The sequence below is a fragment of the Mus caroli genome, unplaced genomic scaffold (genome assembly GCF_978045245.1).
Source record: "Mus caroli unplaced genomic scaffold, Mus_caroli_1 scaffold_11, whole genome shotgun sequence".
NCBI classification, from domain to species: domain Eukaryota; kingdom Metazoa; phylum Chordata; class Mammalia; order Rodentia; family Muridae; genus Mus; species Mus caroli.
The window spans coordinates 52337850-52351476 of record NW_028227266.1 but is presented as its reverse complement, the minus strand read 5'-3'; the positions used below and the strand labels follow the sequence as shown (position 1 = coordinate 52351476).

The following is a 13627-nucleotide window of genomic DNA, read 5'->3' as shown; positions in this document are numbered from 1 at the left end:
GTGCTAGCATCAAGAAATGACAAGAGCCAGTGTGGTGGGCTTGGGGGCAATGAGGACACAAAAGCAAAGCGTCACAAGTGAAGTCAACGTCCTTATAAAAATAAAATGGGTGTTTTGTTTCATTTGAGACAGAATCTCACTATGTAGCCCTGGATGCTCTAGAAACTCACTCTGTAGACCAGCATTGTCTCCAACTCAGAGATCTGCCTGTCTCTGCCTTCCAAGTGATGGGATTAACGGTGTGTGCTACTACATCCAGCAATGATTCAAAAATGAGGACTCAGAAAGTACTTCTGAGGTCTTTAGAGGATGTTGAAGACCCAGCTATTAAAGTTACAGTCCATTGTGTCTGGATAGTTGCAAAATGGAAGATTCTCTTTCTCAGCAGGACTTCCCCTTCTTTGCCTAACCTTGTCTCTAAACACAGATACCTGACCATATCTGGAGGATGGCCCTGCCCGGAGTTTCCTGTAAGTGCTGCACATAATATCTTCCTGCCGTATGATAACTAGGTACCATGTTATGACCAATCAGCTCTTTCCATTCATAGCTCTAAGAGCCCATATGTACTCTTCCCCTGGAACCATAACTATAAACTGGGATGTGGTCTACCAGACACTGAGTATGCTGGCATGTAGAACCTAGACTTTCCCATTACTCTGGGCTGTGAGAAGTAAATTTCTGTTGTTTAAAAGAACCCAATCTCTGGTATTTTGTTACAGGTGCCTCAATAGACTAAGGTAGTGCCTATTTTTGGCTTGTTTGTGGACCTGGGAATTAAACTGAACATAGGGCTTTTCACATGCTTGGCTCAAGCTCTACCACTGAATGTCATCCCCAGCCTAGGGATTTGAATGCAAACTTACTGAAGACCTGACTCTGATACTAGGTCCTGCTCTCATATTAGCTTCAACATTCCGAGAAACTGCATGAGACAGGTATTGCAGATGAGTACACAGAGGCTTGGAGAAGTCAAAGATGCCCAAGGTTACCCAGCTACCCAGCTGAAAATCCACTTGACTTCCATGTCCACTGTGTTCTTTCCTAAATACTTCAGGGGTCATTTAGGCATACAGTTTAGATAGGGACCTAATAGTGAAGGAAGGATGCTGTATTGCTCAAATTTTGGGCGGGTACATGATGGCTGACAACACAGCAGGGAGCTGAAGCCTGTCACAGGGAAATCTTGGGACAGTGGCCCTGGGAGAATCTGTGGGCTGAGAACCATCCTTTGACAAAGATTCCCTTGTCAAGCATCCTCAGCCTGTGATGTAGTGTGGTTGGTTTCAGGTGGGCTGATCTGTGGGCTTGTTGTCCCCCCAGTGTGAAGAGGCACTTTTTAGGGTTTATGTGGCGTTGAGTTGGAGATGGTGAGGGCAAAGCCGAGAAGAGACGATTCAATGGGCTCTACAAGGCAGTGTTCTGGTTGGAAGGCTCAGCAGGCTTACTCCTACTGCCTCTGCTGCTTTGGCTGGAAAGAGACCAGACCAACCATGAGGTAGGCTTTACTAAGTTCCTTTTAATAGCTCTATGGGAACAGGTCCACATGGCTTCCTGCCATCCATTTGGTCAACACCATTTCCCTATTCTCATGGCTCCAGAAGTGCAGTCCCGACCCACTATTTTTTTTTTCCATATGTCCTTAGATGACCATGGCAATTTTATATAGCTGCACCACAGATGCCATTAGCAGACCTTCTGCCACCAAATCCACAAATGCTTGAGTCTCTGTGTAAGATGGCATAGTATTTGCATATAAGGTGTGGATGTCTTCCTACATACTTGAAACCATGTCTAAGTGACTAGTGAAAGAAAAAAACCCTACAAATTTAATACAGAAACAATTATTTTCAGCCAGATATGGTGACACATGTCTGTAACACTAGTACTTCAGAGGCATAAGCAGGTGGATCACAAAGTTCAAAGCCACCCTCAGCTATTAAGTTGGAGACCAGCTTTGTTACAGGAGACCTAACTCAAAGAATAAAATAGAATAAGCAGGGCTGGAGAGATGGCTCAGTTGGTGATGTGGCTGTTGAACAAAGGTGAATCTGAATTTGGATTCTCAGTACCTACAAAAAGCTGGACCTGTCTTAAAAAGAATCGGGAGTAGGGAGTGACAGGGAAACATGCCTGACAGCATCCTCTGCCTCTCACGTATGTGCACATACATGTGCGTGCATGCAACACTTGTACGCACACAGAAAGACAATAAGATGGAGAGCAACTGAGAGAGAGAGAGAGAGAGAGAGAGAGAGAGAGAGAGAGAGAACCCTCAATTATTTTTAATGTGTGCTGGATTGCATCTGTAGCTGTGGAACTGATGGATATAATAGAATGAAGTGTCCCAACACTATGTTTTCTTAGTGCCTATGCAAAGTTAGGTGTTCACAAAGAAGGATCTGAAGGCTGTAGTGAAGGGGTCAGCTCTCCAGTCTTCCTCTGCATACTAGCATTACCTAAGGCACAGCCAGATTTACGGGAGTTGCTCGAAGTATTAAGACCAACAGACAAAATTCTAGCAGAGATGTTACTTCAAGTTCTCACTCCACCATTAAGGAGAGCTCCTGACATCCGAACTACCCACAGAGTGCCAGGTTTTCTCTAATAACACTTCTCTGGCACAAATGCCACCCCGAAGATACAGAAACCCATTTGCCAAGTCTGCATGTGGCTTTTTATTTTGGCTACCCTCTTTTGTATGCTCTTGTATCAGGCTAATCTCTAATCATGTCCCTTCCTTATGACGGGAGCTCCTGGGGTATTTGTTATCTCCTCAACTGAACAGGGCAGAATCGTAAGAGGGCAGACATTTGGGGTTAGTAAATGCTTAGAATCTGTCTCAACATGGACTGCTCCTGATCTGGGAAGGCAGTAGCTTGGCTCAGCCTAGGCCCCACCTCCTGAGTGCAGCCACACCCTCACAGTGGCTCTGTCTTGCAGTCAGGGGACTATGCTGACTTAGCAGCTTGGGTTCACCAACCCCAGCACTTCCCCAGGAATGATGGTTAGTGCGGGGTCAGCACACTTCAGTAAAGCTATGCACTGGCAATGTTAGGGTCTGACACCTTCTTCTGATGACCTCTGTGGGAACCTGCACTCAGTGTGCACATAAAACCTAGACACACACACAGATGCACACAGACAGACAGACACACTTAAAAATAAAATAAATCAAGCTGAACCAAACCAAATGCCAGAAATCACTTCTACCTAAATTCTAACAATCATATTAGTGGTTACCTCCCCAGCCCCCCCCCCAAGTATTCTGAATCAGGCTTGTAAATAACAAGGCTGTGATCAAGTTAAATAAATCAAGTTTGTTTAAAACCACCCAAGACACAACTGTTACACTTAGGACTCTGGATGTGCTAAGATGGCCTCTAGCAATGTGAATGTTGTTTAGTCAAAATTGTTCCAACTAACTCCCCTCCCTCCCTCCCTCCCTCCCTCCCTCCCTCCCTCCCTTCCTTCCTTCCTTCCTTCCTTCATTCCTTCATTCCCTCTTTCCTCCCTTCCTCCCTCCCTCCTACCCTCCCTTCTTCCTTTCCTCCCTTCCTCCTCCTTGCTCTGCTGTCAATATTTAAAACTTGAGATATTTCTTATGAAAAGTCAGATGTTTTTACTTCTCCTGAAAACAATTAAGAGTGGCCTCTGATTCTTGCATGGCTGCCATCAGCAAGCATTTGCTGTGTGCTTCAGTCAGGGCATGTGCTGCAGTAAATGAGTTCCCCAAAGCCACATGTTGGGAACCAACCCCTCAAATTCTTTTGTTACTTGTATTTGGAAGTTGGGACTTAGGGAGGTGATTAGGATCAAATGAGGGGTCTTCTCCCCCATGACTACATCAGCATCACTATAAGAAAAAGATCTGAGCTAACAGCCTTGTGGTGCCTTGCCACGGATGACGGGATGACAGATGACGTGTCAGGAGTTCTCTGGATCCAGCACCCATGTTCCTGGACTTATGTAACTATGAGCCAAATAAGGTTTGATTATTACAAACTACCTGCTACGGGTGTTTTGTTATAAGAGCAGAAAATGAGCTAAGAACCTGGGGTTGTCATAGGGGCGGATGTGCTCAGGGGCTGCAGACTCGTTCGTTACCTGTGCTTTGTGGGCCTTTTCATCCATGTCAAGAAAAGAGTATGTCAACCAAATACTCAGAAACAACACAGAAAGCTAAATAATAATGAAAAGATCATTTTCACCCTCTGTAAGTTTTTTTTTTCTATTTATTTTCCATTTTCTTAGGTACAAGGTAAAACAGTACACGCTTTTTCTGCCTAATTTCCTTTGCCTGGACTGCATCTGGGGATTAGTTCAAGCAGACAGAGAATCGCCTCGTTCTTGTTACACTGCTCCTTATCAGTGCTGTGGGGCAGCTTCTTACATGATGGATGAACGTGGTCATCATAGCCTTTTGTAGTCACAGAGATTCTGCAACTACTGACTAACAACATGCCACTCATGGGCATGGTAATCTATTGTGTAAGATATGCTCTCATGAATGAGACTGCGGGGTCAAAGGGGAAATGTCGTCTCAATTTTTCTAGATCTGCCAAATTGATTTCCTCGTGGGCTGTGTCGTTTCTCACCCTAACAGCGGGACAAGAGCCGGGCTATTTCCCTTCAGCTTCCTCGGCGGCACAGGGTGAGGTCAAACTTTTATTATCTAGTCATGGCAAATAATAACTAAGATAACTGGGGCTGGAGAGATGGCTTAGTGGGTAAGAGAACTCGTTCTTGCAGAGGACTCAGGTTTGACTCCCAGCACGCGCAAGGCAATTCCAGTTTTAGGGGATGCAATGCCTTCTTCTGACTTTGCGGGTACCAGGCGTACGCATGGCGCACAGACATACATGTGGGCAAAACACTCATACATGTTAAACAAAACAAATACATTTTTTAAAAACTGATTTTCTCCAACGTGTTTAAGAGACATTTGGGGGCAGGAACTGGGGGGGAAATGGTTTAAGCAAGGACAGGAGAAAGGGGGACAAGTGGCTGAGGCAGGGTGTTACCAAGTGTAAGGATGTAAGAAGAAGCCTTATGGGAACATAGTACTTCATAAGCTAATAAAAATATAATGTAAAACACTTAAATAGGACTATCATGAATGGGTGGCCAATGCTTTCCCCAAGACATGGGTTATTAAATGAAAATCCAGTCACAGGATGCTTCCATGTAAATTATTAGTCAAGGAGGCCCCAGAGGCACCCAAACCACAGACCATCGCCGTCACTCTTGTTATCCCTCCATAACCAGACAAGACCCTACGGCTAAAGATAGCATACCCTTTGGCTACAGGATTTTTGAACTAATCTGGCAACTTCCTATCTGTCCTCTAGCTTTCCCTGTACTGGGAAGCACTGGACAGCAGAGGGAAAAGTCCTCAGTGGTCTCACCAGCACTAGGCCCTGCATGCTACAGTATCAACTTACCAGGCAAGGTACAATAATGACACACACACACAATGGGGTTGACTAACTGCTTTCTGATTTGATCTGAGACCTGCTTCCAAAAGGGAATTCATGCCTGAGACCCACGGCAAGGGAGACCATTCACCTATTGAATATTTATGTTCATACCCACCGTTTACTGCTGCTCTCAATCCTGGTCAGAGAAAAGTATTTTTATGTGTATGGGTATTTGGCTCACATATATGTCTGTGCAGTATACACACGTAGTGCCCACAGAGACCAGACAAGGTCATGAGCCCCCTGAAACTGGGGTTACAGGTCGTGAGCAACCCCGTGGGTGCTGGAAACAGAATCTGCAGTAAGTGCCCTCAACTGCTGAACTGTCCTGTTAGCCCCAAAGAAATCTTTCTGCAGTGGATGGCAGGTAATAAAAAAACAAAACAAAACCAAAGGGAAAAAAAATCTTCCAACTGTTCAAAGTCTTGAGAATAAGTGATATTTGAGAATTAGTGGTAAGTGGGACATATCGATCAATCTCACCAAGGCTCACAGAACATGGAAGAAGAGGGGACAGAACGTTAGAACCAGAGGATGGGCAGTGTTAGGTATCACACCAGATTGGAAAAATAAGTTATAAAGAGACTTTATAACTGCTCTTAAGTATGGTGGAGGAAAAGGTTTATGTAGATATGAAGGTGAGCAAGCCAGAGGAACCTGGGTGAGTCCAGAGTGAACATGGACAGACTGATCCACCCTGTGAGAATAGATGGGGAGGAGAGAGGTGAAAGCCAGGAGATGAGGAAACAAAGGTAAGGTGGGGGGTGGGGGGTGAGAGAGGTAGAAGGGGTGGGGCAGTGTAGCCAAATGGCTGGATTATATAGGGAAGAGCCGCTGAAGGCCCAGCCCCTGGGCTGGAGAGTTCAGGGTAGGCTTTGATCGGAACAGAGAGAAGCTGGGAGAACCCTGCAGTCAGAATCTGCTTTGATATGTTAAATAGAAACCTCAGCCATTTGTTCCCTGTTTGAGACCTAGAGGTAGAGCTGTGAATGCTGCCTTCTGAACTTTCTAAGTCCTTTGCACCCTGAGCTCTCTGCAGCCACAGTTACTCACACAAGATCAAGCCAATGGGATCTGTTAACATTGTAGCAAGAAGCACTCACGGACTCAGTGAGTTACAAAGGAAAACAGAATAGAGCAGGAAGGTGAGGTTGGGAGGTACTGAGTGTGTCCAGGGAAGTGAGAAGGTGGAATGAAACTTACATTTTTACTTCCCACGGAATTCTGTTATTGTTATTATAAGTTATCAGCAACTTTTCTTGGGTTTTCCAGGTAATAATATAATCTAATGAGAGCCAGACTTTCACTTCTTAACACATATTTGACTACTTTCTTTTGTCTAGTTTCTCTGGCTAATCCTAGGACAAACTGAGCCACCTATAGCAATGGTCGACAGGGCTCTTGGGATGATTGCCAGTGAGTGGAAAGTTGGTTTTGAAGGCAAGAGATTCTCATTATATTTTACCTTGTTAAGACAGCATCTATTGATTTGCATTATAATGTTATACGTTAAAAAGTATTGGAGAGATGGGTCGGTGTTTAAGAACACTTGGTGGGACCCTGGTTGGGTTTCCAGCACCCAAATGGTGGCTCACAACCTTCTGTAACTCTATTTCCAGGGTGATCTGAAGCCTTCTTCTGACTCCCAGGCAAACACATGGCACATACACATACATGCAGGTAAAATGCATACCATAAAATAAACCTTTAAAATTATAGAAAATTGGGGAACGGTGTCATGTGGCTTTAATCCCAGCACTTGGGAAGCAGAGGCAGGTGGATCTCTGAGTTGAGGTTGAGGCTGGTCTGGTTGACAAAGCAAAATAAAACGGTTAAGAGCACTGCCTACTCTTCCAGAGAACCCTAGTTTTCAGCATGGTGGCTCACAGCTGTCCGTAGCTCCAGTTCCAGAGGATCAAACACCCTCACACAGACATACATGCGGGCAAAACACCAGTACACATGAAATAATTTTTTAAATATATAGAAAATATATTAAACCAAGAGCTAGGTATGGTAAAATCAGTGCTTAGGAGACTCAGGCAGATAGAGGGATATCTGAAGGCTAGCCTATGACATAGTAAAGCCCTCTCTAAAATAGCAATCTGGGGTAGGTCTTAAACTCTATCATATGCCCCATGTAGTATCAGAAAGTTATTTAATTATTCTTATCTTCCTTGATAAATTATTTGGATTTACTTATAGAAAAAAATGTAGCTTTCTTATTAGAGAAGTATCCAGACTTTTGAATGATATCTCAGGTGTGGGAGTGTGCTTGGTACCCACGGCTAACATTGCTATGGAGTTATAGTCATCAGCCTCTGTGCATTGCAGGTTTTCTATGCTACTTGGATTTTTTTTTTTAATGAAAGTTCTTCTGGATGCTCTAGATTTGGGGTCAGAGAAGATAACAGAGTAAAGGTACCAGGGCATCAGTAAGATATAAAGAAAGAGGAGCTAGGAGAAGGAGGGGCAGGAGAAGAGGGATGAGCATAGAGAGACGTGGGGAGGGGAGGCAGATTGATTCTGCTGGAAGAGATTACCAAAGGTTGTGGGAAAGAGAAACGAGGCAGCAGTGTGCCCCCTACAGGACAGGAGGAGGTAGATCAGTGCTCATCCTTACCATGGATTCCTGTGTCCCTTCTCCTCTTTCTGGCCAGGTGCTCCCCTAGTTATGCCTACTGTCCCACTCAACACCTTTCCTCCAAAACATTCCCTTGCTTTAAAAAAAATCATTAATATGCCTGTATATGCCAAATTAACTGTACTTCAGCAGTAATTACTGATTTTTCTTTTAAAAAAATAAAAAAGTCATTTACAGCTACCAACCAGTGTGTACAGATCAGAAAGCCCATGCTGAGTGAGCTGCGTGCTTTTTGTTTTAGCCAAAAGCACAGAAACAACCCACAAGGAAGGAAGCTAGTCTTGGATAAACCGGCCACTCTGGAAGGTTATTTGAAAATGCTGGCATTAATCTGCATAGAGCTTGCTTCTTGTCCTTAGATCTCCAACATAAGGGTCTGAGCCTGAGGCCCTGGGATGGTCCACAGATCTTACACTCAAGATCTGATACTATAGAAAAGGGCCCTGGGGGTGGATGGGTATTTCAATCATAAGAAGTAGACATGTCTACTTCCATGATTTATTCTAGAGTCTTCTCTTAACTGTTAAGACTTCCTAAGACCTAACAAGTCTACTTGAGATGCCCAGAGATTTTTTTCTTTGTAACAAATTGGTTTCTTGAAGAGAAAATTTGTGAGGATAAGAAGTATATTGCTAATATAAAGCAAAACAGACAGACAGACAGACAGACAGACAAAGGCATTTCAGCAGTGAAATTGGCTCCATTGCTTAAAGCAAGGCCTGGTGGGAACAGAAAGCATTTAAACCAGATACCCGACTATCCTCGGGACCTCATATCAATCTCCTGTCTGCCAGTAAGGGACCTCTCCATCCCAGGCCACACCTCAGACCGATCCACTTGGAATAATATCTAGGGTGGATTCAGGCACTGATAAGGTTTCAGGTGTCTCTGATGACTCTAGGGTTCTAGGACCTCCGTACTCAAAATGTGGCCCTTAAACCTGCAGCACTGGTATGGTAGACACTTGTTTGCCATGCAGAATTTCATACCTTAGACCCGAGAGTGGGTCTTAACCTCTACATCACGACACCCATGGGGGGGGGGCACATATCAGATATTTACATTAGGATTCATAACAGGAGTAAAATTACAGTTGTGAAGTAGCAACAAAATCATTTTATGGTTGGGCGTCACCACAGCATGAAGGGATTGAAAGGTCTCAGCATTAGGAGGGTTGAGAACCACTGTCCTAGACCATATGAATCGAAACCTGCACTGCCCAACGTGCCCAGGATACTTATGTGCACTGTGGGGTTGCAGTGTTCTTAGAGCATGTATGGCACCCCCGACTACTTCCATGAAGACATGATGAGAGGTGCTCACACTTATCAGTGTGACCACTATATTCTGCTCTTGCTGCATCTCCCTCAGGGACTCAAAAAGGTCTCAACAGACGCAGCACTGCAGATGTGAGGTCAGCGGGGGGTGCTGCTAAGCTGCTCGCTGCAGTTTCTGTGCTGATCTGTAACAGCAGCAGGTGTTCAGAGGGACCTGGGAAATGAGCTCTTTCTCTGGTTAGTGACTGAAAGGGCTGCAATTTGGATCCAAACCACCTACCTTAAACGCAGGATTGGAGGTAGAAAGTGTTGTTGCTCAGGTGCATCTCTCTTGGAAGGTTTTTAAAAACCCTTAAAATGCAGAATCAAGGGCCAAAAGAGTGCCCTAGGGTTCCCCCAGCGAGTCCTCTTCATCTTACAGAGAGGCTGGAGTTTCTGAAATGTTTGCTTAGGCTTCATTTTTAAATTTTTACTTGAGTGAAAATGTGAGGCTAGAAATGGAAAGCTCGACCTTTCTCAGACTAGGTATTTGGAGTGTGTGGTGTTTGTTGTCCTAAAAGCCTTTCAACTCACACACAGTCGTTGAAAGCTTCTTTAGTAACAGCACATGTTTAAAGTAGACTTCTCTTCAAATACATAGGATTCCAAAGTATGGCTCACTGGACTTGGAGGGTCAATTGGACATGTTCTAATTATAAAGTGAAATAAGGCCATGGCTATTGGAGCAGATGAAAGGGGAATGGGAAATGGAGGGGGCCCAGGGCAGGGGGGTGGGGGTGGGGGACGTGACCTAAGTGTAGCTAGCTGTTAAAGAGCCACTGGATGCAAACCAACCAAAACGGAACACCCGAAAACTGGAAAAAAGGAGGTTTTTCTTTAAAAGTCTTTGCTTTAGACTAGTGTTTCTCAACTCTCAGGAAGGGAATTGCTTGGAGAATGTAGAGAGGCCCAGGGGTGTTGTGGCACAAGTCTGTAATTCTGACACCAAGGCGGGGGTGGGGGGTGGGGAAGAGCTGAAGTCCAAGGTCACCCTTGGCTACAACAGCCAGTTGAAGGCCATCCTAGGTTACATGAAACTGTCAAAGGAAGGAAGGGAGGGAGGGAGGGAGGGAGGGAGGAAGGAAGGAAGGAAGGAAGGAAGGAGGGAGGGAGGAAGGAGGGAAGGAAGGAAGGAAGGAAGGAAGGAAGGAAGGAAGGGAGGGAGGGAGGGAGGGAGGAGGGAGGGAGGGAGGGGGGAGGGAGGGAAGGAAGGAAGGAAGGAAGGAAGGAAGGAAGGAAGGAAGGAAGGAAGGAAGGGAGGGAGGGAGGGAGGGAGGGAGGGAGGGAGGAGGGAGGGAGGGAGGGAGGGAGGAGGGAGGGAAGGAAGGAAGGAAGGAAGGAAGGAAGGAAGGAAGGAAGGAAGGAAAGGGAAGGGAAGGAAAGGAAAGGAAAGATGGAGGGAGGGAGGGAGGGAGGGAGGGAGGAAGGAGGGAGGGAGGGAGGAAGGAAGGAAGGAAGGAAGGAAGGAAGGAAGGAAGGAAGGGAAGGAAGGAAGGAAGGAAGGAAGGAAGGAAGGAAGGAAGGGAGGGAGGGAGGGAGGGAGGGAGGGAGGGAGGGAGGGAGGAAGGAAGGAAGGAAGGAAGGAAGGAAGGAAGGAAGGAAGGAAGGAAAGGGAAGGGAAGGGAAGGAAAGGAAAGGAAAGGAAAGATGGAGGGAGGGAGGGAGGGAGGGAGGGAGGGAGGAAGGAAGGAAGGAGGGAGGGAGGGAGGAAGGAGGGAAGGAAGGAAGGAAGGAAGGAAGGAAGGAAGGAAGGAAGGAAGGAAGGAAGGAAGGAAAGGAAAGGAAAGGGAAGGGAAGGGAAGGGAAGGAAAGGAAAGGAAAGGAAAGGAAAGGAAAGGAAAGGAAAGGAAAGGAAAGGAAAGGAAAGGAAAGGAAAGGAAAGATGGAGGGAGGGAGGGAGGGAGGGAGGGAGGGAGGGAGGGAAGAGTGGGTGATTAACAGAAAAAAAAAAAAAAGATTAATGCAGGAACCTTCCCTGGCTGCACACAGACGTTGCATGTAAGAGACGGCTCACACCAGCAGTTCTGGCTTTCCATTATTCTGAGCTTGTGAAGTGACCCACATTAAGAACCTTGGCTTCATCAGTACGTATTCGCACGCTAATAAAAGTTACACTGCATCAGTCCCTCCTATTTGGAACAGCTTGAGAGCCACAGACAACTCAGAAGTTGTTCCAGCATATAGGTGACAAGTTTGGTTGTAGTCTTACAGTAATGGGACCGGGCCAGATGGGAAGCCTAACTACTAGACTGTGCCTGGCAAAGGAATCCTTTGTTGAAGAAAAGTCGCCTCTTTGGTTTCCGAGACTCTGACACAGGCTGCTGTTGCTGTGGGTCAGTTCACACCCAGGAAACTTTTGACAAAAGTTGAGAAAGGCTCTTAATACTGCTCACGTCCCTCATTTACCTGCAGACTCAAAAGATGTCAGAAGTGAAGGCTTGCCCTGCCCGGTCCCTGTAGATAAAGAGACTGATCTCAAAAGAGTTAAGCAGCGTGCCAGGATGACCTCCTTAGCCACACAGATACCCAAGATTCTCTCTAGGACCTTGCCCCTGGCCAGGGAATCCCGGCTCCCATCACCTCCCTCTGCCCCAGCCTGACGGGGGCGCCACAGGGACGAGCCCCTGCCTACCGGCACCATGGAGTAGGTCATCATCATCATCATGTCCTGGCTCTCGGCGCGGATGTGTGACGCAGGCTCGCCGTTGTGGCTGCGCTTGTTGCGCGCTGCGCTCATGGGGTCCTGGGGTGGTTCGGGGACCCAGCCCGGCGCACGACTCAATTCGGCCAGAAAGGCGCGTAGGGCGCTGTCCTCGCGCTGCTCTCGGCCGCGTTGAGCCTCCAGCGCCCGCAGCGCCGCGCTTAACCCCCGCCACTGGCACAGCACGAACACGGTGCCCGCGGCATTCAGTGCGGACAGCAGCGCTATGGCCACCAGGGCGCCGCGCAGTCCCCAACCTGTAGCCCCTTGGCCTCGCTCTGCGGCTCGGGTCATGTCTGCGTGCTCAGGCCGGGCGTCTCAGGGTAGTACTGGGCCTCCTCTCGCAGTGGCAGAGGCTTTAAAGCCTCGCGTGAGCCGTGGGCTGGTGGCAGAGCCGTGAGTCAGGCTGTCTTTAGACCCGTCTGGCGAAGCGGGTTGGGGACAGTAGTGGTGGCGCCCCAGAAGCCCAGAGGGACAGGCGGGCAGCAAGGGGGTGAGAAGCCAGAGGAGACAAGTGCGGAGGAGGGGCAACCAAGCAAATAGCAAACAGGCCTCCCTTCCTTTTCTTGCTGTCCTGCCCGTGGGCATTGCCAGGGTCCAGACGGGCATAGTCAGGGTCAGACTGAGGAGGAGGGCAGGAATTCTTAAAGCCTGAGAAGTTTCTAGATTCCACCCCCTTCTCCCTCCAGTCATCTTTGGAGAAAACCATAAGCATGCCCTGTTCTTGGGAGGTCTGCTGCTTGGGCCCAGGCCCAGGCTGCCCATCACCCCTCCTCAAGGCCACGATGTGCCTATGGAAGAAAGATCCTAAGAGATCTTTCCCAGAAAGGGGACAGTGGAAGACAGGGAGATGGTTGGCATTAGAAGTGTAAAAGCCACCCATCAGAACCAGAAAAGCCAGGTTGGCTTAGCAAGCAAGGATCGTCCCAAAGACGACTTCTAAGGGCTAAGAACCTTGCCCGTGAGACCCAGACCAGAGGGGCAGCAAAATGATGAGGAAAAAGGATTTTGGAGACCTGGTTCCAAAGCCAGCTGCCAATGCCAGACATCTGGGAGTGGCATGATCTCCAGTGTCCTTTCTCAGTCCCCCACCCCCACCTCCCTGCTGGAGATCAAAGCCAGGGTTTTGCAACAGCTAGGCAAGAGTTCTACTTCAGAGCCACACAGGATTTCACTACCTAGCTCAAACTGGTCTTGAATTCACTCCTGCTTCAGCCTCCTGAGTGCTTGGAACTACAGGCATGTTTTCCATTTTATGTATTTATTATTTTATGTGTATGTGTATTTTGTCTGTGTATGTGCGTGTACACTAGGTGTGTGCCTAGTGCCCACAGAGGCCGGAAGGAAGGCATCAGATTTAAGGCGTTGTCTGCCTCCATGTAGGTGCTGGGGATTGAACCTGGGGTACCTTGGAAGAGCAGCCAATTCTTTTAACCACCGATCCATCTCTCCAGTCCCTACCAGGACTATTCTAAGCAAATTCCTG

General features: G+C 47.2%; 1 protein-coding gene across 1 annotated transcript in view; it reads right to left on the bottom strand.

Annotated features, from left to right (window-relative positions):
* The window catches only part of Gldn (gliomedin), a 50914-nt gene extending 38374 nt beyond the window's left edge, over positions 1-12540 (bottom strand). Inside the window, exon 1 of the mRNA XM_021171540.3 lies at positions 12073-12540. Coding sequence (XP_021027199.1) covers positions 12073-12435 — 363 coding nt within the window. The 5' untranslated portion in view covers positions 12436-12540. The remainder of the gene's footprint in view (positions 1-12072) is intronic.
* Between the last annotated feature and the right edge of the window lie 1087 nt (positions 12541-13627).